This window comes from Centrocercus urophasianus, unplaced genomic scaffold, assembly GCF_019232065.1.
Source record: "Centrocercus urophasianus isolate 14NV4802_14NV808 unplaced genomic scaffold, USGS_Curo_1.0 seq_13, whole genome shotgun sequence".
In the NCBI taxonomy this organism is placed as follows: domain Eukaryota; kingdom Metazoa; phylum Chordata; class Aves; order Galliformes; family Phasianidae; genus Centrocercus; species Centrocercus urophasianus.
The window spans coordinates 42908888-42935416 of record NW_024884475.1 but is presented as its reverse complement, the minus strand read 5'-3'; the positions used below and the strand labels follow the sequence as shown (position 1 = coordinate 42935416).

Genomic DNA, 26529 nt, shown 5'->3' with positions numbered 1-26529 from the left:
TTACTGATTTAGATATGCATTTCAGCATTTAACTCCTGGAATCTTTATTTAAGAGTTCTGTCTAGGAAATACTCCTGTTGCCTTCACGTTAACAGAACTGGACTTTAATGTAAGCAGAAAATACTGTTGCCAAGATCAGTAATACACTGTAATAACAGAATGAAAAACAAGAAGTGAAAAATCACTGAAATTTCTTTTTTGTTTTTTTTTTGGATAAGGATGTTAAAACTAGAAATAAGTTTACGCTGTTTAAATAATAATTCTTTTTGTATTTTTTTTAACAAACCATTTGAATTACAGCAATGATTCCTTTGTGCTCACAAAATTAAAAATAAGCCTAATAGAGCTTACTGCATCTACCTCAGATAATATTTGTGGTAGACTCTTAAGCTGGATGAACTGGTTAGCAGAGAGAAGGCTGTTAATCACAGCCCAACTCCTTTTACATAGAGCAAGATCTTTGTGTAGTCGTGAATTCTGCTGAATATTCTTGGCTTATTTTGTTTCGATTTTTTTTATGTTAAAAGGAACCAGCTGAGAAATTTCATCAATTTTATAGTCATTCAGAAACTATTATTGGAATTATCCAATTTCATACTTCTAAGTTCAATGTCACGTTTTTTCACATAAGGCCAAGAACAACAGGAGGAAGAGTAAGCATATAGTATTAATTTAAGAAAAAAAAAGAAAAAAAGGACATAGTAAGTCTGTGAGTCACACTCTGAAGCGGTCACTTTTCCTGACTTGTGATTTTTTTTATTCCTATTTTTTTTATTTCTGTATTTAGAAATCAGTGATCTTATTATTTTATGAAAATCTGATCAATTTGGTGTTCTTGTGCTAAGCAGAATAAGGGAAAGACTGTTCTGATCATTTCAAATAAGATTTGAAGAAAAGGAAATTAATTATGTTTTATTCAATAAGAGATCAGTTTTATGATCTGAAGCTGTAGCATTGGCTTTATATGTATTTTCTTACTTTTGAATAATTGGTTTTTTTTTTTTTTTTTTTTTTTTTTTTGCTAGGAGATCGAAATCATTTAAAATACTATGCAGAAAATGCTGGGTAAAGACTAGGTAAAGAGGAAGGCAAAACAAAAGTAAGGGAAGGCCCATGAGTTCAGTGCAGACAGAAGATAAGGAGTCAATTGCACAAACAGACAATCTTCACTTGACTCAAATAAACACAGCAGTACCGTCCAACATTTCACATCAGCATTGTAAACCACTGATAAGTTTTGGGTCTGTTTACTGTCTGTTTAAGGAAAAAATTGCAGATAGCATTTTCATTTTTTTGTCCATAACTATGAATTTCAAGCATGATACATTTACAGAGACTGTCATTGGTACCATTGCGTGTTACTTTAATCTGCACTAGAGTATTTAACACTTAACTGAATTTGAGGAAAAAATGATTGAGAACCTTGCAGTCAGCTTATGAGTGCAGTGGCCAGGTAGAAGTTCTTGTCTCTTCAAGACTTTCATAACCTGTGGTATATTAAGCTTGATTGCCAGTTTAGAGTCTTCAGTTGGATGCGAGAACAAACAATGGTTAAGGTTTGTACTGTATTTCAGGTCTGGCTTCATGCACCCTATGAACTTCACCTGTCGTTATTTGAACACTTCATCGAACTTCTCACAGAGTCCAGGTATGAGCTGATGCTGGCCTACTAATGAAGCTTGCAAGATTAGATAACGTGTAGAGGATGCTCCGATTTTAATTTGACACTTCCTTTCCTTCCTTCTTTCAGTGAAGCTGCAAAGAATGCGAAGTTAATGAGGGAATTCCAACTTATCCCAAGGCTGCTCTTGACTCTTCGAGATATGTCTCTCTCCCAGCCTACTATTGCTGCAATTAGCAATGTGCTGAGCTTCTTGCTTCAAGGCTTCCCCAGCAGTTATGACTTACTCAGGTAGCCCATGCCCATGTTCAGTCTGGCTTAGGTGTTTTCCTTATGTTCCTGATGTTGATCAAAATACAGTTAGACCATTGTGGAGTAACAAATGTAGAAAGTTCCTGCACTGAATTTTGTCCTTCAAGAAGTGACGGAGGGCATAGGCATAACCATTTTTTTTTTAACGTGATTTAAATATTAAATTCAGTTTATATTTAAAGAGGTGTGACTGAATGATAGAACTTGCTCGGCATTTTGCAGGGAAGTAACAATGGTGCCTATTCTTGCTTCATTTTTCATGTGAAATGCTGAGCACTTTTAAATTCAACTGACTGTTACTCAAGGTTGAGCATATGAGGATGCTTCTGGTTAAAATCCAGCTTTGATGACTCTCTCACAACAGGTTAATTTCAAGATTTTTTCTAATTCATCACTACAGAAAAATATTTAAGGTTGTTAGGTATAATGATAGTAATTATGTGTAATTGTATTATTTTGCATAATTAAGACTGATGAAAGTTGCGTTAATAGTTGCAACTCATCCATTCAAGACTGGGTGAAATGTTTTTAAATTAGTTGAACTCCTTAACTGAGTTTTTTTGTCTCCTATTTGATTATTATGGAAATTGATAAAATATTACCAGACTTAGATTTTTTTTTTTTTTTTCTTATGAGCAGTTTTATTTTCAGCTTCTTATGTCAAGTACAGTCAAAGGTATCAGAAATGTCAGAAAGCAATTCAAGAATAGACAGCGTAGGTGTAATTCTTAAATTCTTGTGGAATTTCAGTGCAAATTGGAGTGTTCCAGCATCACCTTTTCTGTTTCCTGGAAGTAAAGATAAACATATCGAACAGCTTAGAATAAATAGCTATGGACCTTTCGAGGTTAATTCCAGGGGGAAGAGGAATATTCTATCTCCTTTCTTAGAGCAGCTCATCATCATCTTGTTCTTGAAAACTGTGACCTTGTGTTGTATCACCTCAATCTGTAGACATAAATGTTATGCTATATGAACGATTTTTTTGAGGTAGTACTAGCTCAGCTGTAGTTGTTGGTGAATGTTTTGTTCTCTTTTCTTTAACTTGTGAAATTCCTTTTACCAGAACTCAGAGGTATCTTCACACTTTTTCTTGAATGTTCAAGTTTTCTGAGTCCTGTAGCTGCAAACTTGTCTGCCAAGATTCCAGTTAGTAATATACATGACTTTGGTTTTTGGCTAGCAACTTCAGATTTAGGCTGTTTTATCAACCTCTAAATATGAGAAAGTTTTTGTAGATTGCCCTTTCACTATTGTTCTGATTTTACGTTAGGTGTAAATTATTGATAGGTGAGGATTCATCTGTCATATCCAATGCATGATGTTCTTTTTGTGTATATCAAGGTTTGGACAGTTCATCTCTTCCACTTTACCTACGTTTGCAGTCTGTGAGAAGTTTGTAGTCATGGAAATAAATAATGAAGAAAAGCTTGACAGTGGTAAGTTATTGCATGACTTAGAAATAGTAGAAGAGTACTAGTTTCTCTTTTGTAGTTAAATACTTATAATGTACAGCACTATCATTTTGTTATAATGTGGCTGACAGCTGTGAAACTTCGCTTCTTAGTATTGCACACAAAGCAGTGCAAAAACCACACGCTCTAATTTTGTTTTTCTTCACTTAACACTGCACTTTGTCCTTCTGTTTCTCCAACGTGCTTCTTAAATTGTGTATCTCTGTTTTATTATGTGAATGGGAAAGGGAAGTGCAATGTACATCTGCCTTCCAGCTTTTTTTGTAAAAAAAAATATATATATATACGCACACATATATATTTAGCCTTCAATAATACTTACGTTTAATTGTTTTGAGAACATTTCTACCCCTTTTCTTAAAGAAAAGATACTTACACTGTCATAGTTTTGCTCAGAGTCCCCTGGGAGAAATGACCGTGGCAAATGGTGGATTTGAACCAATATCTGAAGGGGATGCCCAAAGATTCTGTTGTTTCTGTATCCCTTGAGAATATAGTGGTAGTCAGGAACAAGTAGCAGGGATGGATTTCTACTTCCCAGTGAGCTTTATTTGTTTGTTTTTCCCAAAGATCAACGTTAGGTAGTCTGCAAATTTATCACTGCGTGTCATGTCTCTCCTTACTGAATGCTTTTTCTCTTTGCAATCTCAAAGATGAAGACATTTCAGCTTTTATCAGTAAAAAACAAAGACTTGGCTATAGGAGAGAGATCCCTATCTGTGTTTCCACTGTGGGCTGGCCCAGGTTATCCAGAGCTTATGTTGCTTTTTCCCTGCCTGGAGCAGTGGAGAAACATGGGGTAGAATGGCTCTGGGACAGGAGTGAAGGGGGAAGTGTGAGGTGGAAGGCATCAGATTTCATATTTTTAGGATACTGGTCTTCATCAGTTAAGCTGTACTGTGGCCTCAAAGATGCTTTGATTTCTTGTCTGTGGCTTATGCACAAAACTAGGGCACAGAATGTGTCCAGAATGTCTTGTTCTTGGCATGTCTCCCCTTGAGTATTCCTTTTTGTAATACTGTGAAAAGTGTTCCTCCTTTGACATAGCAAGGTACAATAAGAAGGATTCAACAAATAGCAGTAAAGTTGATCTTGAGCTGTTTGTACATTTTGTAGTAAGCTTGTTTTTCAACTGAAGAGGAGTTCAGAGATCTGACTTGAAAGAAAAGGAGATTAATCATTCTTCCCGTGTCTTACATTTTGAGGGAATTGGAAACTATCCTTTTTTAACTTTTATTATTTTTTATGTTTTATCCCACAGGAACATAATGTTTATCCAACTGTTGTGAGTCTTTAATAATTTCTTTTATTTATTTATTCATTTGTTTAATTTTTGCATGTCAGGTACCAATTAGCTAATGAAGTTTAGATAATTGTCTGAAAAGATGCAGTATCCTTCTATCCATCCTTCGAAGCTCAAAAAATGCTTTGTGAAAAGATAATGGAAGCACCAAGCATTACTTAGCAGTGTGTACCACATCAAGTGTAGCAGGCTGCTTGTGCTTTAGTACAGCTTTCTCTTGATCCCAGTAGGAACAGATTGAGTTTACTTGTGTATGGAGGTTATGAGTAGTCTTTAAAATGTCCATGTTCCAGAAGTCTAATTTTGCTTAATTTGGTTTGTACTTACTTTCTAGGAACTGAGGATGATTTTGGAGGGCTTGTTTCAGCTAATCTTATTCTACTGCGGAACAGGCTTTTAGATATCCTCCTGAAACTTCTGTATACTTCCAAAGAAAAGACAGCTGTTAATTTGCAGTAAGTACCAAGATCTTAATAGAGCAAGAATAATATTTTCTAATTTGAAGGGATAGAATTATACAGACCCCCACTCCATTTTATAGGAACTGCTGAATGATTTACACAGCTGTTGCTGAATAAACTATGTGTAGGCTGGAAGAAACAGAGTTCATGATTCTTGAGTTTTATGTTCCCAGTTGTGCTACGATAATAATAGTAGTAAGCAGATGGAACTTACGTGTCAGTATTTTCTTAAGATATTCCCAAACAACTATTTTCTTAGTAAAACAAATAGATAAAGTATTATTTTTTAAAACCAAAACAGTTTATTAAAAAGTATACCTGTGAAAACTTCATGTCTCTGTATGGCTCAGCAAGTTGAAATTAGAAAGAACGGTTGGTTGACAAATGTTTTCAGGTCAGCATTCCAGAAACAGCAATTGAAGAAATCCTATCCCAGTCAAAATTGTCTGAGTTAGCTATATTCTGTCATGCCCTTTACCTAAACAAAAACTGACGTTGCTCTCTGGATTCTCTTTAGTGAGAGTTGCAGAGTGACATTCCTTGTTCAGAGGTAGGCTAACTTAAGCATGCAGGAAATGCTTGGGTAGATCTGAATTTTCTTCAGTCTTGAAGTTTGCTGTGTAGTGGAGGATGCTGACTTATGCTGTCTAGTAGGATGCTTTAATGTGTGATCCTTTTCTCTTTTGTTAGGGCTTGTGAAGAACTGGTGAAGACCCTGGGGTTTGATTGGATTATGATGTTCATGGAAGAACATCTGCATTCCACCACGGTCACAGCTGCCATGCGAATTCTTGTGGTCCTGCTGAGTAATCAGTCCATCCTTATTAAATTCAAGGAAGGTCTCAGTGGTGGAGGCTGGCTTGATCAGACGGATTCTGTCTTGACCAATAAGATTGGTACTGTGCTAGGTATGGTATGAAAACTCTGTTATGGGTGCACCCTTCCTATTACTGTTTGCTCTGCTTTGGTCAGATGCCGTTGCCCTTTATTTTTTCTGAGATACAATAGATTTCCTAAGCAAAAAGGAGCAGTTCTACACAGTTGACATTGCACAGATGTTGTTATAGTTCAGTATTGCATGAAGCCTGAACTGCAATCAGTTTTTTGTCACTGTCAAGGTATGGCTAATTATGTCCTGTGGGTAAGTTCATCTGAGCTGAATGGAAAGGCATCACACAAGATGCTACGCTCAAGCAGTTCAGAAAAAAATATTGTACTTGTTACAGCATCATGCAGTGTTAAACCTGTGCTGCTTTTTTTATTGAGTTCTGTGCAAATTAGAGTTACCAGTTTGGATTTGTGCTACCTGGGAAATTTCTGTGTGTACAACTTCATCTCAGCCCTTCTTTTCCTCTGCTTAGTTTGCTGTAGTACCTTCTTTGGGCACATGTATGCCACCTGGCTGCTACTAAAGGTTATTTTGGGGGGTTCTTAAAGCCTTGTTTACCCAGTCTTACCAGAGTTTTCCATTATCCTGCAGGACCTAGAATGGACAGTATAAGGTGCCAGTGCTATATTCTAAGCTATCTCTAAGCTGTCAGAAACAAAGTTAGTTTCTGGTAAACGGGCAGTGCAGGTGTTCTTTTGCCCTTCTGATTCCCTGAAATTTATTACAGTTTGTAGCTGGCTTGCCCCAGCTCCACTGACAGAAGTCTGTGTGGACTGTTCTAAAGGGGTGCAACATGAGACAGGAGGGCTCCCAGAGCTCATTTCTGTGTGAATGTGTCTTTTTTATATCATCTTCATTGGACACCAATATTTAAAAAGGGAGAAAAAGAAAAGCATAGGCTGCATCGCGGCTTGCTGAAGGCATTTAGTTATTTGCTGTGAAGTTTAATTATGGAGATTCTAGTGTAAATCTTGACAGAAGGTGCAACTTGTCATAAACACCCACTTGCCACAACAGTACAGGACCACCAAGAAAGCAGTATTTAATGTTTTTTGTTGTTGTTGTTGTTTTGTTGTTTTTTTTGGTTTTTTTTTTTTTGAGTACTTCAGTATTCCTTTTTCATCCCTTAACTACTGGATTTTAAGTAGCTATGCATTTACTATAGAGTTTCTCAAGAAAAACAAGAGGTGGCACCTGATATTAAAGTCAGTATTATTTTAGCGGCTTGGTAAGTTGCCACAAAGAATAACTTCTCCCCTTTTCTGTTACCACCGTGACAGTGGCTCTCTTTGGAGAGAAGTAATGTATGTTATACAAGTTTGTGCATGTTTTTAACTTTATTTCCTCTTTTATGTTTTCTGAAGGCTTTTTTTTTTTTTTTTTTTTTTTTGTAACCTTGATCAGGATATAGCCTGTTTTCAGTGTTCTGTTTTAGACCCTTGTTCAAATGTAGTAAAATGAAGTGGCAATCTTCCCATGAGCTGGGGCTGGCCTTGGATCAGGGCAGTTGTAATTACTGTTAATACAGCTTGGTTGTCGTTTCTAAGGTGGTTGTGCAAGTAACGACTACTCTGTGTTAAAGCAGTAAATAATCTGTTTCTTCCCTAAAGACTTCTCCAAACTGGTTTATTGTATGAAAATAGATGTTAAAATTTGTTCTTAATTTTGAAGGAGGACTTTTCCTGAAATGTATACTTGAGTATTCTACAGTGAAATATAAAGTCCACATTGTTGTGCTTTTCCCTTTGAATTCTGCCAGAGTGCCTTGTGCAACCTCATTCTTCACATAGATCATCTGTCTGGGAATTCAGTCTCTTTACGGTGGCTTCCCATAATGTATCTCATGGTATTATGATCATTCTTTGCATCAGCAGTGAACTAGGAAACCTTTGGCAATCGGTCTTTAAAAAACCATATTACATATGCAAAGATTTGTTGTGAACATACTGCAGCATCTGTTGTTTGGCTGACTCAGATCTGTACTCTGTGTAATAATTTCTTTATGTTTGCATGGACGTGCCTTAAAATTTGAAACCCGTTGACAGTTTAGGCTGTGGACTGTTTCTGATTCAGGGTTTTTTTAAATGTCCGGTAATTTCTTCAGTCACATAATATTTCTAAAATAGAAGTGTATTTACAGTCATATTGGAAGAGCATATGTGGAGTTGTCCTTTTTTTTATTTTTTTTTTCATATTTTGGTATGTATCATTTGAACTGATGCCAAGCTACACTGTAGCCAAAGAGGTATTTTAAAAATTGCTTCTAATCAAATGACAGTGACCTATACAACTGCCTTAATTTTCATACTCTGTATTATTTAAAATACATTACAGGACATTGACTCCAAGATTTCTGCTGCAACCTGCTGAGATTGATTTTGGTTTAATCTTGCTGATAGAATTTGTGCAGGTTTGTGGCAAGGGTTTAATTAATTGGATTCCTCATTTATATCTTTATGGATCTGAGTGTGTATGTATATATTCAAGCGTTTGTTTTTATAGCATGGAATTTCTGGGGAGGTACCCTCCTGAGTTCAACACTTCAGTGTGGGTGAGCTTCGCAGGCATTTCCCTGTTATCATTGTTGGCTTTTGTGTTTTCCTTTCAGGGTTCAATGTTGGCAGGAGTGCTGGTGGAAGATCAACAGTCCGGGAGATTAACCGTGATGCATGTCACTTCCCAGGCTTCCCTGTCCTGCAGTCCCTTCTCCCCAAGCACACAAATGTACCTGCTCTCTATTTCCTCCTCATGGCCCTTTTCTTGCAGCAGCCGGTCACTGAGCTGCCCGAAAACCTGCAGGTCAGTGCGCCCATCGCCAGCGGCCGATGTAAGCAGGGCTCACAGGTAGGGATTACCTAGTAAGATGTAAGTGTTTCTCTGTCTGTCGTCAAAGAAAATAATGGATTAACACCCCAATCCCCTGCAGCTGATACAAAAGGCAGCACATCCTGTTTTATGCTGTGTTGGGAGTGGGAGGATGAGATGCGGTGGGAGCGTGTGGAAGATAGGTTGCTGTAGCAGAGCTGCAGCTGTGTTCTGTTTTGGATGATCTGGGGTCGAATTGACATGGAATGGGGTATGACTTTTTCGGAAGAGTAGGAGTGATTGTGGTAAAGAGAGGTAACAAGGTGGCAAACAAAACAAGACAGTTATTTAAAAAAAAGATTATATTTTCAGGGAAACATCACAGTTCTTAAGGGAAAAATGTATTATCATTCTCAGCAGGTTGATTTTTAACCTGTTTTAATTGCATGTAAACAAATAGGATGCCTTAGTGTAGTCTCTTATGGAGAAGAGCCTGCTGTTGACAAGGTATACATTTAGAACAAATACTAGGAGTGCCAACATGCACTTCTCAATGGGAAATTGAAGGTAAAAATTACAGATCAGAAGGTATTCTGCCCATGTTTTCTCAAGAGGAATACTTGATGGCACATGTAGCACTATAGCGTTGCAGAGTTTGAAGCTCATCTTCTGCTTACAGTGTTGAAATACAGTGATGCTAAACTGAAATGCAGCTATCTGAAATGTCTGGCAGTGGAGCTCTTAATGCTAGGTTGGGCAGTTTGTCATTTTTCTATTTATTTTTAAATGCTTTTTTAAAATTTATTATTGGAAAATACATCTTGGTATATTTGCTTTGTTCATGTTTTGCTTCTTCTGTGGGACACTTAGTTTTGCTGCTAGATATCCTGAAGTAAAATGAGTGAATGTGCATCATTTGTGCTGGCATGTCTTGTTTCAGAAGATGTTAATGTATAGAGAGGGAGGGAGCTGCAGTTATGTTGCTCTGTGGTTGGAAAGAATTTTCTTCAGTGTCTCATGACACGTGATCTCCCTACGAATTTCTGGGGGATTTATCTTTTTATATTCTGTAACCTTTATTATTTAGATATTGTCAAGTGAATGTCATATATATAATAAAAAGTAGTATTGAATTGCACTGCAGAAAGGGTTTATTTCATGTCTTTCTCTTTTACCTCTTTTAGTTTGACTTAGATTCTATCTGGACATTCATATTTGGAGTTCCTGCCTCTTGTGGCACTGTTACCTCTTCAGTACATAGTGTTTGCACAGAAGCTGCCTTTTTGCTGTTGGGAATGCTGAGGAGCATGCTGAATTCAGTAAGCATAAGTCTTTCACATTTATTTGAACATACAAAATTGCTTGAGTCCACCATATGGTCAAAAAACAAATTGGAAAGTTGAAGTTTTAGTGTCATGACAAACCAGCCAGCATTTAAGCTCATAATGCTTGCATAAAATCCATCACTGTCATTGGGTTATTCTGTTTTGTTTTGTTTCTTGTTACCTGTAGCAATATTAGTGGCTGTAAAATCAGCGTTGCTTTTTCACAAAAAGGCTGAGCTTTGCATTTTGCTGCAAATAAAGCAAAACCAGGAAGCAGAAGGATAAAATGCCCTTGGCAGAGATAATGGATTTTTTTTCCTGCTTAGCATCATGGCAGTATGTTTGAGACTCTCCAGTCCATCTGTTCAGAGCTCTGATAGTTGCTGATTTTGTGTGTGAAGCTTCCATATGCAGAGAAGTCCCCTGACTGTTAATAGCCACATACTAGAGGAAATGAACTTATTGCCAGAAAAATGTGTTCTTTTCATTTCTGAATCTAATGTCAATAGTAGTGAAAGTTGGTTTCTTAGTGGGAAACTTTTGTATCAAATGGGACCTAAAGTATTTATTTGCTGAAAAGGATCTTGTGAAATACATGTAAAGCAGGTGTAATGACCAAACAGGGGACGTGTTTGTAATATGCACTGGGAAGTGTTGGCTGCATGTTTCACATGTGTAGGCTTGTCCAGATATGACCAGCACACATATCCAGAAAACATGGCCTGGTGACCTGCTGGAGCACACGTTCCTGTTATGAGTTGGTGTGTCAGACTTGCGTGTTCATATGCTTGGTCACATGTTGGGGTCAGGTGTTCATTATGTGCCCTGCTCAGCAGCCAAGTGTTTTGTCACATGTGGTGCCTCATTCCTCACAGTTTAGTGAGGTTCTCAGGCACCTGTTCTGTCTCGTGTTTGATCAGACATTGATTCATGTGTCTGGACACTGTGTCTTCAGTCATGTCCTCTGGACCCCTGTTTGGTTGTCTGTTCTGACACATGCTCCAACACATCTGACATGGTCTAGATCTGTTTTCTGACACTGTCGTGTTTGGTCACACATTTCTGCTCTATTTAAACAAGTCTTTGACCACTTTTGATGCATTTCACACCGTCTCTGGCCACACTATTCCTCCTCCCACAGCTCTTCTCTGACGGGAGTATTCCTCAAATAGCTTCATCTGCATTAACGTGCTGTTTGTTTTTTCAACCCAGCCCTGGCAGTCTGAGGAGGAAGGCTCCTGGCTTCGAGAATATCCCGTCACCTTGATGCAATTCTTTCGCTATTTGTATCACAATGTGCCAGACCTTGTTTCCTTGTGGATGAGCCCAGAGTTCCTGTGTGCACTGGCAGCAACCGTATTTCCTTTCAACATACGACCTTACTCTGAGATGGTAGGAAATTCAGTGAGTTGGATTTTCTGTTCTTTTTTCCCACAAATGCACTTTTTGAGGTTTTATTGATTAGAAATCTCATGAAGATAAAGCTCTGCTTGCCATGCAGAAATTGATGGTTTTAAAGACTGGACTGGAAAATTTGTATCTACATTTTGAAAATGAGAGGGATGTATGCTGAACCAAAAGGCAGGTACTGAAGCTTCATTTCTGGGGTAATAACATACGCTACTTATTTGTTTTCTAGTGGGCTGGTTCTCTCACATACAAGAATCAAGTAACTCAGATTTACAATAGGAAAAAGGCTGACTCAGCTTCTCTTTCTCCTTTCCATTCTGGAGGATGTGCTAGAATCTTAAACTGCTTCTTCCCCCACTTTTTCTGTGGCTGAATCACAAAACAATATTCTAGTCTTACCTGGAACTGCTGAGCTCTAGCTAGGATAGTGTGTGAATCCAGCTTTTATTGCATAGCTGCCTGAAGCAGAAAATATTACAAGGTATTAATTTATGTATTCACTGAGCTAGTTGTTATTTATAAATTGTGTTATTGTTAGCTGACATTTAAAAGTAATTGCACTATGTACATGGAAGGGTAATTAGGTTACATGTTGGCAAATGCAGTAACTAGAATATGGCAAAATATTTACATGTATATGTTGCTGAACCTAATAACGATATACAGATTATTTATTTTTCCTTTAACTTGAAGTAGATACTAGGAGTTCTGGTAATGCTGACTTGGCATTCACTTGTATAGAAGAGCTTTGCATCTCTCATTTTTAAGTACTTTCAGTGCAAAGTGCCTTTAATTCTTTAGTTACTAACTTTTTCAAAACCTTTAGGCATTTTTTTTTTTTTTTTTTTTTTTTCCTTTTTTTTTTTTTTTTTCAGTGAGAATATACATTTTTGCAAAGTATTTAGAAGTTAGCCAAGGAATTCTTGTTCATGGATTTTTTTTTTTAATATGAATTGTGGCCTCTAGCTCAGCTAATTCATGCCTTTTTTTCCATGGCAATCAGACTCTAGAATTTGGATCCTTGCCTGCTGGACCTGATCCTGAACACAATAATCTTGGGAGAAAAAAAAAAAAAAAAGAGTTGTTAGGAAACTAGATTTGAAGTGTATAGCCTTGAAATGGCAAGTGAAGGATAGAGGAGTGGAATGACTGCTGTTAATTTGCTCAGCTCAGGAGCTTTGACGTGCTGCTTTTCACAGGTCACTGATCTTGATGATGAGGTTGGCTCCCCAGCTGAAGAGTTCAAAGCCTTTGCAGCTGATTCTGGCATGAACAGGAGCCAGTCAGAATACTGCAATGTTGGCACCAAGACATACCTAACGAATCATCCTGCCAAGAAGTTTGTGTTTGACTTCATGCGTGTGCTGATAATTGACAATTTGTGTCTCACACCAGCCAGCAAACAGACTCCACTGGTGGATCTTCTGCTAGAGGTAAAGTTAATTTTGACTTACTGTAATGTTTTTTTTTTTTCCCTCAGTGTTTCTCTTTACCTTTGTCTGGCATTCAGTAGAATCTTGAAAATTGCCATTAAATAAGAGATGCAGCAAAAGAATATTACTGTCTCAAAAATTGTTTAACACCTTGGAAAACCTAAGAAAGCAAGAATTAGAGAATTCTTACAGCCTCTCCCTTTCAATGTCTTCTTGGTTTTATTTCCTTACCCTAGCATTTACATATGTTAGACACACTTAAATGCCTGAGCAAAAAATCCTCGTGCTATTTATGGAATCTTTTCTTGCTATGTTCACTTCTCCCCTACTATCAGTTTTGTTTGTGGACTCCTTAGCTTTAATTTGGCCAGTCAAATGGCTCTGTTAGCTTCCACACATGTAACTGAGCACACTGTGTCAAGGTTTTGTTCCTATTTTGTGCTCTCCTTAGACCTCATTTTGTCATCTGAGCCAGTAACTCCTTTTATCTGGTGATGCAGGAATTGGCTTGCAGCAGTAGATACTTAGCAGTGCAGCATGAGTTGCATAGCTTTTCTTTAATTCTATTCTTACAGAGTATGATTAATTTGTTATACATCTGTTAGCCTGTGACGACTGTATTGCTATTGCTCAAGATATAAAATCCTTACAAATCCCTCAAGAAATATTAAGTACTATATTTTATTCATATTAGATAAAAGGGAAAAACAGTGGCAGGACATCTGGTGCCATATGCTATAAAAATTCAGAGTAACTGTGTTATCTTCTTTCAGAATTCTCTGTTCAGGTTTGTGACAGCTGTGCAAAGCAGCCTTCTGTTAATGGTTAGGTAGGCAATGAGGAGTTTAACTGCTCTGATGTATCCATGTCATCTTCACACGGTGTATTTTGAAACATTTAGTTCCCATTGATTCACATTCTCCCTCAGTCCCTAACTACTTGTTACCCTCATCCTGTGTTGCTGTGTCCCTGATTGCTTCAGCAGCTGCTGGAATTTTGGGTTGTGCTTACATGATCCCCTAACACATTTCCTGAAATAGCTGGTCATCTCTTTGCTGTTACAAAGCAAAAAATAAATTGTCAAGTGGTGCAGCTTTACATAAATATCAGGAAGAGTATTTGAGGTCATGTCAATCCGTTCTGATTACTTTGCTGCTGTTTTAATCTGTTACAACTTGTCCGTGTTTGTTCCTAGTCCCTCATAAAGAAAGAGTGCAGGATATGCACACACTGCTAAGCTTCTGGAGTGCAAAATGAAGCAGGCTCAATTAAACAATGCTAAAAAACAGTGGAATTCTGAGTGAAGCATTTAGTAGATATGATGATATGTTCTGAAGCACCATGAGGTGATGGTATTTTTTTCCTTTGAGTCATAGAATCCTAGAATGGCCTGGGTTAAAAAGGACCACAATGATCATCTAGTTTCCACCCCCCTGCTATGTGCAGGGTCACCAGTCACTAGACCAGGCTGCCCAGAGCCACATCCAGCCTGGCCTTGAGTGCCTCCAAGGTGTCCACAACCTCCTTGAGCAACCTGTTCCAGTGCGTCACCGCCCTCTGTGTGAAAAACTTCCTCCTAATATCTAACCCAAACCTCCCGTCTCAGTTTAAAACCATTCCCCCTTGTTCTATCACTGTCCACCTTGTAAACAGCCATTCCCCCTCCTGTTTATACGCTCCCTTCAAGAACTGGAAAGCCACAATGAGGTCTCCCTGGAGCCTTTTCTTCTCCAGGCTAAACAAGCCCAGTTCTCTCAACCTTTCCTCATAGGAGAGCTGTTCCAGCCCTCTGATCATCTTAGTGGCCGTCCTCTGGACCTGCTCCACAAGCTTCATGAAGTGCAAAGGAAATAAAGATTTGGTGCATCCATCTATTCTGTGACTATATCAAGGCTGATGTTGTGGTACACAAAAGCCCACATAGAAGTGATGGTGAAATTAGATGTTTGATCTCTCTTTGTGTTCAGAATGGAGTCACTATGTGAACTGAGGAGATCCCAGCTGAACCATATGTTTGGTTACAAATTGGTGCATGTTTTAGGAGTGTGCTCTTTTCCATTTCCTATTATGGAAGAAATAGAAGATGCATTGGCGTATTGGCAGAAGATGCATTTAATGGATTTAAATTGGAGCACTGCTCACTCCATAAAATTGCATACAGTTGTTGTGTATTTGATGTCCATTCCTAAGTTTTTAGATAAAGCCTGTGAGATAGGGAAAGCAAAAATTCACCTAGAACACCCCTTCTCCCTTTTGGTTCCTTCAGAGATATTCATTGTGTTTTCATTGCATTTCTTGAATCAGGCTTCCCCTGAAAGGTCGACACGAACGCAGCAGAAGGAGTTTCAGACCTATGTTTTGGATAGCGTGATGGACCACTTACTTGCAGCCGATGTTTTATTAGGTAATATAACTATGTTTAATTCTCAAGCTGAGTCACTTAAGGGAAAGTTCACAATTTTTAAAAAATTATTATTTTTTATTAATGTTCTCATCTGTTACAAATTGAATGCCTTCATCTCCCTTTTAGAATCATAGAAAAATCCTGAGTTCGATATTCTTCTTCTGCCCTTTTCTTTCCTTTGATGTGTAAATGGTATTGCTGAACTTTTACATTCCCTCTTGATCTTGATTGTGCCAAAGCTGTAAAACTGAAGTTATACAAAGAAGCTATGGAGGATGAATCTTTTGGGTATGTAAGCCAGCCAAATTGTAGTCCTGTCAAAACGATATAAACCAAGTCCTTGCTATCCCAGCATCATCTATCTTGTTGTTCTTGCCTTGGCAGATATTCTGAAACTTTTGTTAGCTTATTATTATTATTTTTATTTTTTATATATTTTTTTTCCTCCTATTATAGCAGCACCCCCAGAAATCCCTCTGGGGATTGAATCATCCCCCCAAAAAATGCAAAGGAAGAGTTTGCAAAGCTTGTAACGTGTGTCTGTAGGTTGGACTGTCCTAGCAGAGCATATGTATAGAAAATCAAGTCTGCAGGAATATCACTGGTCACATGTGCAGCTGGATTTCAAGGACTTGCCAGGAGCAACTGATCTGCTCTGCCTTAATCCTAGATGTCATGGGACAGCATACTTTTTTCTTATTAGATAAACTTGTAAAGCCTTTCCCTTTCTTTTGCTACAGCAAGTTTTTCTTTATCTGAGTGTGGTGTATCAAATAATTCCAGAATCATTTACATGATGCTCTGAGTCAGGTTATCCAAAGAGTCTTCTGCCCTTCTAGGCACTTTATGTAGACCAGGAGCAAAACTTTGGTTTCCTAGATGTTCTTTCTTCAGAGTTATGGCCAACTTCTTCCACGTGAGATGCAATCAGTTGCTGTGTGTGCAGTTGGGGCAACAAATTAATAAATGTAAGCGAATTGCCAGCAAAATTGGCACTTGCTGATGTTTTTTTGGGAGCATTTGTACTGTGTTTTTCACTGTAGCTGGGCAGACGCATGCAACTGATTCCCACCAACTCCCAGCTTTCTTTAGCAAAGTGCAGTGAGGGAGCAGTGATGCCAGCTGGTATCACTTATTATCTCATGTTTTTTTAAGTTACTTTTATTTCTAAAAAAGCAAATAATTTTTAAAAACCTATTTGCACACATGCAAATCAAATGAAAGGGAGCACCATGCGGTGATGTGGTGCCTCAGAATCACGGGAGTATCATTTCTTCTGGACTCTGGAATATACCTTTGGGTATATTCGTTTGCCTCTGAATTAGATTATTTATGAGAAACCGTGTCCGGAGATTCTGGACGTGTGTCCTGCTGAGATCATTGAATCACCTTAGGCTGTAGCAATCTTTTACAAGGAATGTCTATTTCTGTCCCAGACAGAGAACCTACATAAGCATTTGTTTTTGAAACCAGTTTTCTCTGAAAGATTTTTTTTTAGTAAGTGTCGTGGTCTTGATGTTTAAATAAAGTAAACAACTTGGCAGAAGAATTCACATCTTGTTAGTTGTTCAGGTATAGTTTCAGTTATGTATTTTTTTGTGCCAGTGTGGTATGTGAGATTAATTTATTTGTTGGAATATGTTAGGTAGCTCAGGGTCATTGCACCATTTGTTCTGTGGAATTGGAATGCACTGGAGTTTTATGGCATCATTTTGTGAAAGTGGTGATCCAAGTGAATATTCTCAAATTGGAGATTGAGTGTACCCACATATGAAGTATGGTTGTCCTGGTTTTATTGGTATTCCGTATCATGACTTTATGCAGCATTGGTGGCTGGTGATGGTCATCTGATCTGCAAAAACAGACTATTTTGAATAGAGTCTTAGGTGGTGTTTTAGTCTACTGCCAGACAATGATACAGAAAGGAAACTTAGGGAATGGAGTGTTACTGGTTAACATACCTCTCCCACATGTAAGAATGGACCACCAGCAATATCCATAGTGATTTTTGTATTTGACCCTGTTGTTTTTGTTGTTTTTGGGTTTTTTTGGCACCATCTGGTCTGTTCCAGTAAGCATGCTGGGTTGTAATTCCATATCAGTTCTTTTCATTTTAGATAGCCGTGGTAGGACAGGGAAGTGTAATGCTGGATGCTGGATTTTCTAGGATTGCTGTGGGAGTTTAGTGTATGCCCTGCCTTATCATTTTGGCTATCTCACTGTCGATTTCAAACAACCACTTGTGTGTTCAGTGTAGGTAAACCACTAACTCTTAGCTTTTGTTTGACTTATCCGAGTCTGCTTTTCCTTTACAGAAGTCCAGAAAGCACAAACGCAAGCTAATGTCAATGTATGCATTCATATTTATTCTTTTTTAATGAAGAAAGCTTTATTGTGCTGTTGCCTAGGTGAAGATGCGTCTCTGCCCATAACAAGTGGAGGAAGCTACCAAGTCCTGGTGAACAACGTGTTTTATTTTACACAGCGTGTGGTAGATAAGCTTTGGCAGGGCATGTTCAACAAAGAATCCAAACTTCTTGTGGAATTCATAATCCAGCTAATTGCACAGGTAACAGTGTTCTCTTATTAGCTCACTTGAAAAGCCATTTTCACAATTGAAATTAAAATCCACGGAGTGACAATTCTGAGCAGCCTGAATACTGTTTGGATGAGGCCTGTTGCAGGGTAATTGTGCAGTCTGGATAGATAAGACTCAAAGACTTTAATTGTTTACATGCTACTGGACTGTCTCCAGTCAGCACAGAAATGTGTTTTTTCTTTCATTTTTCTCTGAGCTTTTCTAGTGCATCTTGTTAGTGTGCAGTACTTTGTTATGGAGCAATTGAGTTAAAACTACTTTCAGATGAAATTGTGCTTTTGAAATTCTCAGAAAGCTTCCTAAATTTACCTTGGAAAATATTTTGAAAGTCTCCTCCTCTTCTTTTCTTGGAAACTGTTGATTACTAATGCTTTTGGAAATCAGAGAAAATAACAGTAGTCTGATATTTGTAGGTGTTGAAATCTTAAATGTATTATCACATATTGACATCATGTTTGCTCTTGAGATCACTGGAACTGATGCTACTGATATTGGAGCAGCAGCATGAATCAACACGTGGGAAGATTATCTACCTGTGAATTGAATTAAGTGCTGCCATCTGATGATATGTTTTTTGTTTTATTTCTTGTTTTACCATCAGTCAAAAAGAAGATCTCAGGGACTATCGCTGGATGCTATTTATCACTGCCTGAACAGAACTATCTTATATCAGTTCTCAAGAGCACACAAAACTGTTCCTCAGCAAGTGGCTCTCCTTGATTCTTTGAGGGTCCTCACTGTGAACAGAAACTTAATTTTGGGACCTGGAAATCATGATCAAGAGTTCATCAGCTGTCTAGCTCACTGCTTGATTAATCTGCACGTGGGAAGGTAAGCATCTCAGATAGAAATTCATTTGCATTGGGAACAAGTAAGCAAAATGTTGATGACAATTTGTAACCTTAAAGCCAGTGAAATGCAAGGAAAATGAAGTAATTCGTTTAAATGAAATGATATTTGAAGAGCTCAGGAATAGTCTTTTTCTTACAGAGGTATTTTAAAATAATAGATATCTAACTGTTTTGTTATTATGCTTTGACACCATTATGTGTTTTCAAGGCAGAAAGAAATGCTGGTGCTAAGTATTTGTCAGAGGGATCTGTCACTAGATTTGCTTTCTAAAAAGTCATTTAATATGTATTTTTTGTCTTATTAATTTGGATGTTTGAATAAGTCTACTCAGGAATAAAACTAGGTGGATGTGACATAAGCTGATAACACCCGTTGTCATCTTTACTCCAAATGCCTGACTAACATTTCCATTTTTCTTTCTAAAAAGTTGTGGGACTTGAGTTTTATCCAAAGTCATTTGGGAAGTATCATCATCATAAACTCTAATGTTCTCCATTGATGGCCTTGGCCACACTGTGTTTCTTTAGTAATTACTGCTTCCTTTAGTAATATCACTGTTCATATCATATCCTCTTTCAAAAACGTTCAGTTCTCCTTGTGACTGTATATCCTCAGAACTCAGGTGGACTCAGTGTGTTCCCGTAGCAGCACACATCTTTGCGCTTCAATCATTGGAAATCAAAGGTTTTAGTTTGTATTTTTTTCTGGTTGTTAATTCACTGTGTATTTGTAGCAATGTTGATGGGTTTGGATTGGAAGCAGAAGCCAGGATGACAACTTGGCACATTATGATCCCTTCAGATATAGAACCAGACGGAGTCTACAATCAAGATGTCAGTGAAGGTAATCTCAAGTGGTCAAGCCACGGATGTCTGCTAATGCTGCTTCTTTATTGTCATCAGTAGTCTTTTACTCCCGTTACTGTTTGGACAGGAGAGTGTGTATGTTTAAGAACAACAAAGAAAAACCTTGAAAGCACTTTGAACACCAAGGCAGACATAATTGGGATGAGAACTACTTGGTAAAAACAGCAAGTGGTCCTCATTTTTTGCTGGATGTGCACTAGTATTGGAGATGCCACTTTATATGCACTGAATTGAGTGCAGTGTAAATGTCTCATTTCAAGTATGCACCGTGCTTCTCTATCAGCTGAATTTTACAAGAGCATGGCTAAGACGTAACTGATATAAGATGTAAAATTTCATTAGGATCATTCTCTCATGGGGGAATTTATGAACTGCCTGTGAAGAAAAAGGATTGTGGTTTTGATCTTTTTATATGTTAACATTTATGCATGTGTATTAATACAGACAAAAAAAAGTAATTGTATATATATGAAACTTTGTGCATACAAATGTGTAATCTGTAAACTTTTTTTATCTTATTTTGTTAATGTATGCATGAGTGTAGGAGAGAAATCACAAATAATTGGAGCTGAGGTTTCAGATTCACAGAGGAAAACTGTCAAAATCGATCTCTAGATACTATCTAATAGTATATGAATGACAAATAAGTCTAGTAAAAGGCATTTCAGAAATCAAGAAGGAAGGAAAAAACCTTGAGTGAAATTGCTTAGTTTATTCAATCTACTGTAAAAGTACCAGTTCAGTAAGCACTGTAGAGAACTTGCTATTTGTGGTCTTGTACTGCTGCAGGTCGCCAGCTTCTTTTAAAAGCCATAAACAGAGTGTGGACAGAGCTGATTCACAGTAAAAAACAGGTTTTAGAAGAAGTTTTTAAAGTGACGCTGCCTGTCAATGACCGTGGCCAAGTGGATATAACTGTTGCAAGACCTTTAATTGAGGAAGCAAGTTTAAAGTGTTGGCAAAATCATTTGGGTAAGTGCAGCTGAAGATCTATTCTGAGTGCTAGCTTTCCCCATAGTGAACCACATGCATTGGATGAGTTGATATGGACCTACTTTTTTGTGTTGGCAAATACTTATTATTAGTAAAGTTTAGTATCTCTGATTCAGAAACAGCACTGGGTATAGGAAAAACTTGAACAAGGTCCATACGTGGGACCTATATTCAATGCTTTTGCAGATCCTAATGGCTTCTTGTTTTACTGTGCAAGCATATACCAAAGAGTACCTTATGGATTGCGGTGGTGGTGGGCTGGTTCACTTGTTTGCCTTACCATGAACACTGCTTGTGATGATCTGTTGGATCTTCCTCAGAATTGGATTTCTACAGATACTGTCTCCCTTCCTTGGTATATCCATTTGGTCTTTAACAAATGTAATTCAGCAAAACTGAAACTAGTTGGTATTTGGAGGGAGGAGTAGGTAATAGCTTACAGCTCATAGACCTTGATTTTGATAAGTGATGAAAGGAGTCACAGATCTGTTAATCAAGTTAATCCATTAATCCTTTTAAGTGCAAAAAATACCAACATTTCACTTGGGAATCTCTTCTTTTAGAAAAACAGTAGCAATGCTAAAGCAACAACAATAGCAACAACAAATCAACTTCTCCCTTTAAAAATAACAAAACAGCACACTACTCAGACAAGCACACAAAGTTTTTGAGAGCAATGGAGACTTTTACTCTATTTAGTGAAATACCAGTGACAACAACGACGAAAAAACCCCAACACATAAAATCCTTGTTTTTCAGCCCACGAGAAGAAGTGCATCAGTAGAGGGGAGGCCTTGGTTCCAAGCACACAGTCCAAGCTTTCACGAGTCAGCAGTGGGTTTGGCCTCTCTAAACTAACAGGTTCTAGGAGAAACCGGAAGGAGAGTGGACTCAACAAACACAATCTCTCTACGCAGGTAATTTTGCTTCATAAAATGCAGTCTCAAATCCAGCATTATATGTTTGTAGTATATGGTAAATACTGCAATATAAAGAGTCTCTTAGGGTGTAAGGTGATAAATTGTGCTTGGCTTTCCCGTTGCTGAATAGTGAGACTGTCCTTTCTTGCTTTTGTGTGGCTTAATCCAGCAGGTGTATCTGCCTACCTGGAACAGCAAGTTGAGAGTTAAGCTCTCTGCTCAACTGCTCTGGTTAACTGGGTCTTAAATTCAGTTTATCGCAGCATTTTGTAATGGATGTCAAGGTTGTTGCTTGTCTAAAAAGCGAAGAAGACTAGTGGAGAAAAACTGTACTCTCACTAGGACACAACCTGATGAAGCATTGTAAAGAGTTCATATAAAGTATTTGGGACATAGAAAACAAAGGAAAGAGGGTTATGAAAGTTTTGGAGGATTGAGTTCATACTGTAATAAGCACATGAAATAGGGAGGAGACATCAAATCATGGGAGGCAGATGTGTTCCTGCCGTAAGGAAATGTGTAACGTCTATTGACTTCATCAGGAGTTGTGCCCTGTGTGAATGGAAAAGAAGCTCGCCAGTTCACTTGCTCATCTGGGAGCTATAGACTGGCTTTGATTTAATAAGGAATGCTCAGTGTTCTCAGTCCTTTTCCTGGTAAACAGGCACACACATTAAAGTGAAAATGAAGAAATCCCCATGCTCAGCCGAGAACATCTGTTACCAGACATGCCATTACAGGGAGCAGTGTGAGAGCAGGTGTTTTTCAGTACAGTATGGCAGATGCTGTCAGGGTTTCCATCAAATTTGGTCAGCATCTACAAAATATTACTAGAAAATGGAGAATAGTAGTAATATTTCTCATCTATTGCCTCTTTTAGCTATTTGGGAATGTTCTGTACCATCAGTCACGTACTTTCAATTCTTAGCAAGTGTTTGCCCTCTTCTCTTAAATGGTATCCCTGTACATGAGTTTGTTGCTGTAAAAACAAAGAAAACCACGAAAACACTCATAGAAAGCAAAACCATAAAACAGCCTTGAAAATATAGTTGCATGCAGTAGTTTAAAATTAGTCCAGATCATTTTTTAAGCAGATAGTTTTTGTGAGCAAGTAATGGTTATTCATTTATAGCTTTTCCATAACTTGCTTCTGTGAAGTCTAAATCTGTCATCTCCTTATCTTTCTATTAGGAAATTTCCCAATGGATGTTTACTCACATAGCAGTGGTTCGAGACCTGGTTGATATGCAGTATAAAGAATATCAGGAGGTATGATTCAGAGAATTACTTGAAACTGGTATTTTTGACACGTTAGGTTGGACAGCTCCTCTTTCTCAGTATGTGGTTTATGAAGTATTAGAAGGTTGATGGTGACACACTTCAATGTATAGATACAGTTATTTTAAGGATGCTTTCTTAATGCAGTCAAATAAATGAGGAAAATTAATTTTGATTTTGTTGCAGCAGTGCTACCTAAGTTAAATCTTAAAGGTTTTGTACACTGTTTTAGAAAGCCATCATGTTTCTATCCCATTTCTTTTTTCTAAGTACTTAAGATTCTTGGAAAAAGAAGACATAGAAAAGCTTTGTACGCAAAGATAACTTTCATAGTAGCATAAAAAAAAAATTTATGATACCTTTTTCTACTCATGTGGTAATAGATCGTAGCTATTCTGTGCCTCCTAGAAACAAATCATTGTATCCTGGATTTTATTCCAAGCGTCCCCAAAGTCCTTTGGTTCAATGTAGCTTATTCTGCAGGGATAAGTTATTAAAGCAAAATTCCACCAGATGAGCTTTGCTTCATTTAATTTCTCTCTTCTGTTTCTCTCTTGTGTTGTAGGAAAACCATCCAAAATTCCTAAAATCCCTTTTCAAAATCAATGTATTAATGTTGCATTTGCTCGTATTTGCCATTTACAAATGCATTCAGTTACAGATTAAAATCAAAAGCAGTTTGTTTATCCTCTTTTTCCTCTTCTGCTTAGAGGATTACAGTATGAACCTAGATTCTGTGGTGGCTGAGACTGGAGATCTCATTAGAGTGTATTACTCTAATGAGTATTTCTTTAACGCTCTTACAAATTTCAGTTACAAATTGAAATTTTTCAATATACTAGTAGTATAAGGAAAACATTTTTTTGTAGTATAAGGAAAACATCTGCTCATATCGGATACGGGCTTAAAGACGTAGCTTTTAATGCTTTATATAAACATGTTTGTATCCAGCGTCAGCAGAACGCATTAAAATATGTGACAGAAGAATGGTCTCAAATTGAATATGAGTTACTACGAGAGCGAGGTTTGTGGGGTCCTCCCATTGGTTCCCATCTTGACAAGTGGATGCTGGAGATGACTGAGGGGCCCTGCCGAATGAGGAAGAAGATGGTGCGAAATGACATGTTTTACACTCAGTATCCCTACATGCCTGAAGCTGAGCAGGAAACAAACTTGTTGGTAAGTAATTCAAGATTTGTTGAGAGAAATTTTATACCCTGTTACAAACTCTTTTTTTTTAAGTGGCTCTTAAGATGCATATTTTACTCTATTGGTTTATCAGCATACCTGTAAGTCCTAAATGATTGGTAAGATCTGTTTGTTCTTTCACAGTATGTTTAGGGAATGGACTAGACCTCTCACACCTCAAAATAGAGTGAAATTGAGACCTCTGCCTGTTCCAAAATATGATGTGGTGTGCTCATGCTAGTGAGCAGCAGAGGCATCTTCACTAGCAACAAGAAGCCATAAAATGCCATACTTACGGATGGGAGATTTCTGTTTCAATTCTTGGCCTAGTGCTAAAGAATGCTTAAACGTATCCGAAGAAAATTGCAAAAACCAAGCAGGCTATGGGCATTGGTTCGGGTGTGCTTTCACTGAAAATCTGTGACCATGAACACGGACCACTTAGCCAGAAATGCACATAACCTTTGAAAGCTTGGCAATTAGTTCCTGTTTGCTTTTAAAGAATGGAGCACGCAGGATATTTTTTTCTCAAATCAAGAAATCAAGTGTTAAGGTACTTAAGATGTGTGAACAAAAAACATTGTATAGCCAACATTACACTATTAGTGTATTTGTCTACTTCCAATCTGACTCAGACTAGCTCTAGTCATGGTTAAGTTTGCACACAATGGAGAACATCATGCCTTCTCAAAAGTGTTCTTTTTCTGATGCGTATACTTAATGCCCTGTTTTCAGTCTGACCTCTCAAGTAGACTTCCTGAGACAGCTGATGATACCGTTCCTCAAAAGGTAAAGAAACAAATACACTGACTGAAAGAATGTCAAATAAATACAACTTCTTTTGTTTCTCCTGCATGTTGGGCAATCTTAACAAGGCTTCTACATTTGGCTTTCAACTTGCTCTTTCAGTATGTATTTCCAGGCCTAAAGATGTTGTTTTCAGTATTCACATTAAAGGACTTCACTGTGCTCTCCTCAGCCTTCACCTAAATACAACTTTCTGTAGTTCTTCCCTTCTTTGCTGCACACTAACAGGCTGTGTTGGGCTGTGCTGTCACTGTTCTCACTGTGTACAGAGTTGTGGCTTGGGGTCTGAACTAATGGTCTATAAAAAATGTTTAGTAATGGGCAGTAGGATTAGTGGGAAGCACCTGCTAGGAAAATGAATGTTTATTTTGAAGAGGGTCTGCTGAGCAGGTTTTTCTTTCCCCTTTTTGATCATGGGCTGAAAGATCTATTTTTTGTTGGCACCGCAGTCAATTTTCTTTCCTTCAAGTCTTAATTTTTATTAATGATGTTTATGCTTTGTTTCAAAATACGAATTCTAGCTTAAAAAGAACAGAATTGTTTAGAACTGGCTGTTCTGCGGGCTTTTCCATGTTATATACTTGTCTATTAAGAGACATTCACAGCCTTGCCCATCACTAAGTATAGCGTGCAATGTGTACTCACTTATTTTAAAATACATTCAGCAATAAACTAACACAAATAAATGAAATCTGTTATTATGTGGAATATGAAGTAAAATTATTGCTGTTTCCCTTTCTTTATGTTAATAGGGCTAGTTTGGATTTTTCATTCTAGTGTACACATCAGTTGTTACCACTGAAGTGTTAAAGGAGCAAAAGCTTAGTTGAGCAGAAGTCTGCAAATTAAATCACAGTACCTTGCATCTTTGAGTTTTGAGGCAGCCAATCTGACCTGAAGTAATGAATCTCCATGTTGCCAATCTTAATCACTTAGTTGTTCCAAGCACGTACTTGTAATACAGCTAATTTATTTTTAAGGGTCCTTTAGTTTTCCACTGCATAATTGTCCAGATAAACAACAACAAAAAAAGAAAATCATGTTTTATGTATTTCCAGATACTGCTGCAGAAGTGAACAAGTTAAAATCATAGTTGAAATGGCAATTGATATTCTGCAATAGCACATAATTTAAAGCACTGAACTGTACTTATGTTTTGTAATAATACCATTATAATTTCAGAAATAATGGGAAATTATGCTACAAAGTTAAAACTTTTATATATGAAGAACTGAATGTGTTCACAGACTGAGCATTCTAGAGGTGTTGGGTTAAACAGTTCCTGTAGAAGAAAACTTTCAACTGAAGTATAAAATCAATGGGTTTTCTCCCATCCAGTTTCAACAGTTTGTTATAATTTGAGAGAAGTTCTTGGCTCTGTAATAGCTCTTATCCCTGCTTGCCTCTGCAGTGATGTTTCTGACAATGTCCTCATTTAGATGCTACTTTGATTTCTACTATTACCTCTGTAATTAAACGAAGAACCTAAGAATTAACATGCTAAACAAAAGACCAACACCATGCCACTACCATAATGAAATGCAACACAATCCATTGTGGTTACTGGTGATTCTTGATGAATTCTAAG

The 26529-nt window shown here is 37.6% G+C and overlaps 1 protein-coding gene across 6 annotated transcripts in view; it reads left to right on the top strand.

The window, feature by feature from the left end:
• WDFY3 (WD repeat and FYVE domain containing 3) overlaps positions 1 to 26529 on the top strand; it is a 111341-nt gene that overhangs the window by 61150 nt on the left and 23662 nt on the right. For 2 of the 6 annotated variants that reach the window (XM_042811730.1, XM_042811724.1), the window contains 18 exons: positions 1575 to 1648; positions 1751 to 1912; positions 3278 to 3372; positions 5046 to 5166; positions 5863 to 6080; positions 8670 to 8905; positions 10051 to 10185; positions 11404 to 11595; positions 12801 to 13034; positions 15339 to 15438; positions 17847 to 18007; positions 18639 to 18868; positions 19623 to 19732; positions 20545 to 20727; positions 21508 to 21665; positions 22860 to 22937; positions 23898 to 24125; positions 24870 to 24923. In XM_042811730.1, coding sequence (XP_042667664.1) covers positions 1575 to 1648; positions 1751 to 1912; positions 3278 to 3372; positions 5046 to 5166; positions 5863 to 6080; positions 8670 to 8905; positions 10051 to 10185; positions 11404 to 11595; positions 12801 to 13034; positions 15339 to 15438; positions 17847 to 18007; positions 18639 to 18868; positions 19623 to 19732; positions 20545 to 20727; positions 21508 to 21665; positions 22860 to 22937; positions 23898 to 24125; positions 24870 to 24923 — 2769 coding nt within the window. The remainder of the gene's footprint in view (positions 1 to 1574; positions 1649 to 1750; positions 1913 to 3277; positions 3373 to 5045; positions 5167 to 5862; positions 6081 to 8669; positions 8906 to 10050; positions 10186 to 11403; positions 11596 to 12800; positions 13035 to 15338; positions 15439 to 17846; positions 18008 to 18638; positions 18869 to 19622; positions 19733 to 20544; positions 20728 to 21507; positions 21666 to 22859; positions 22938 to 23897; positions 24126 to 24869; positions 24924 to 26529) is intronic. The other 4 variants (XM_042811726.1, XM_042811725.1, XM_042811728.1 and 1 more) reach the window with 4 other exon arrangements.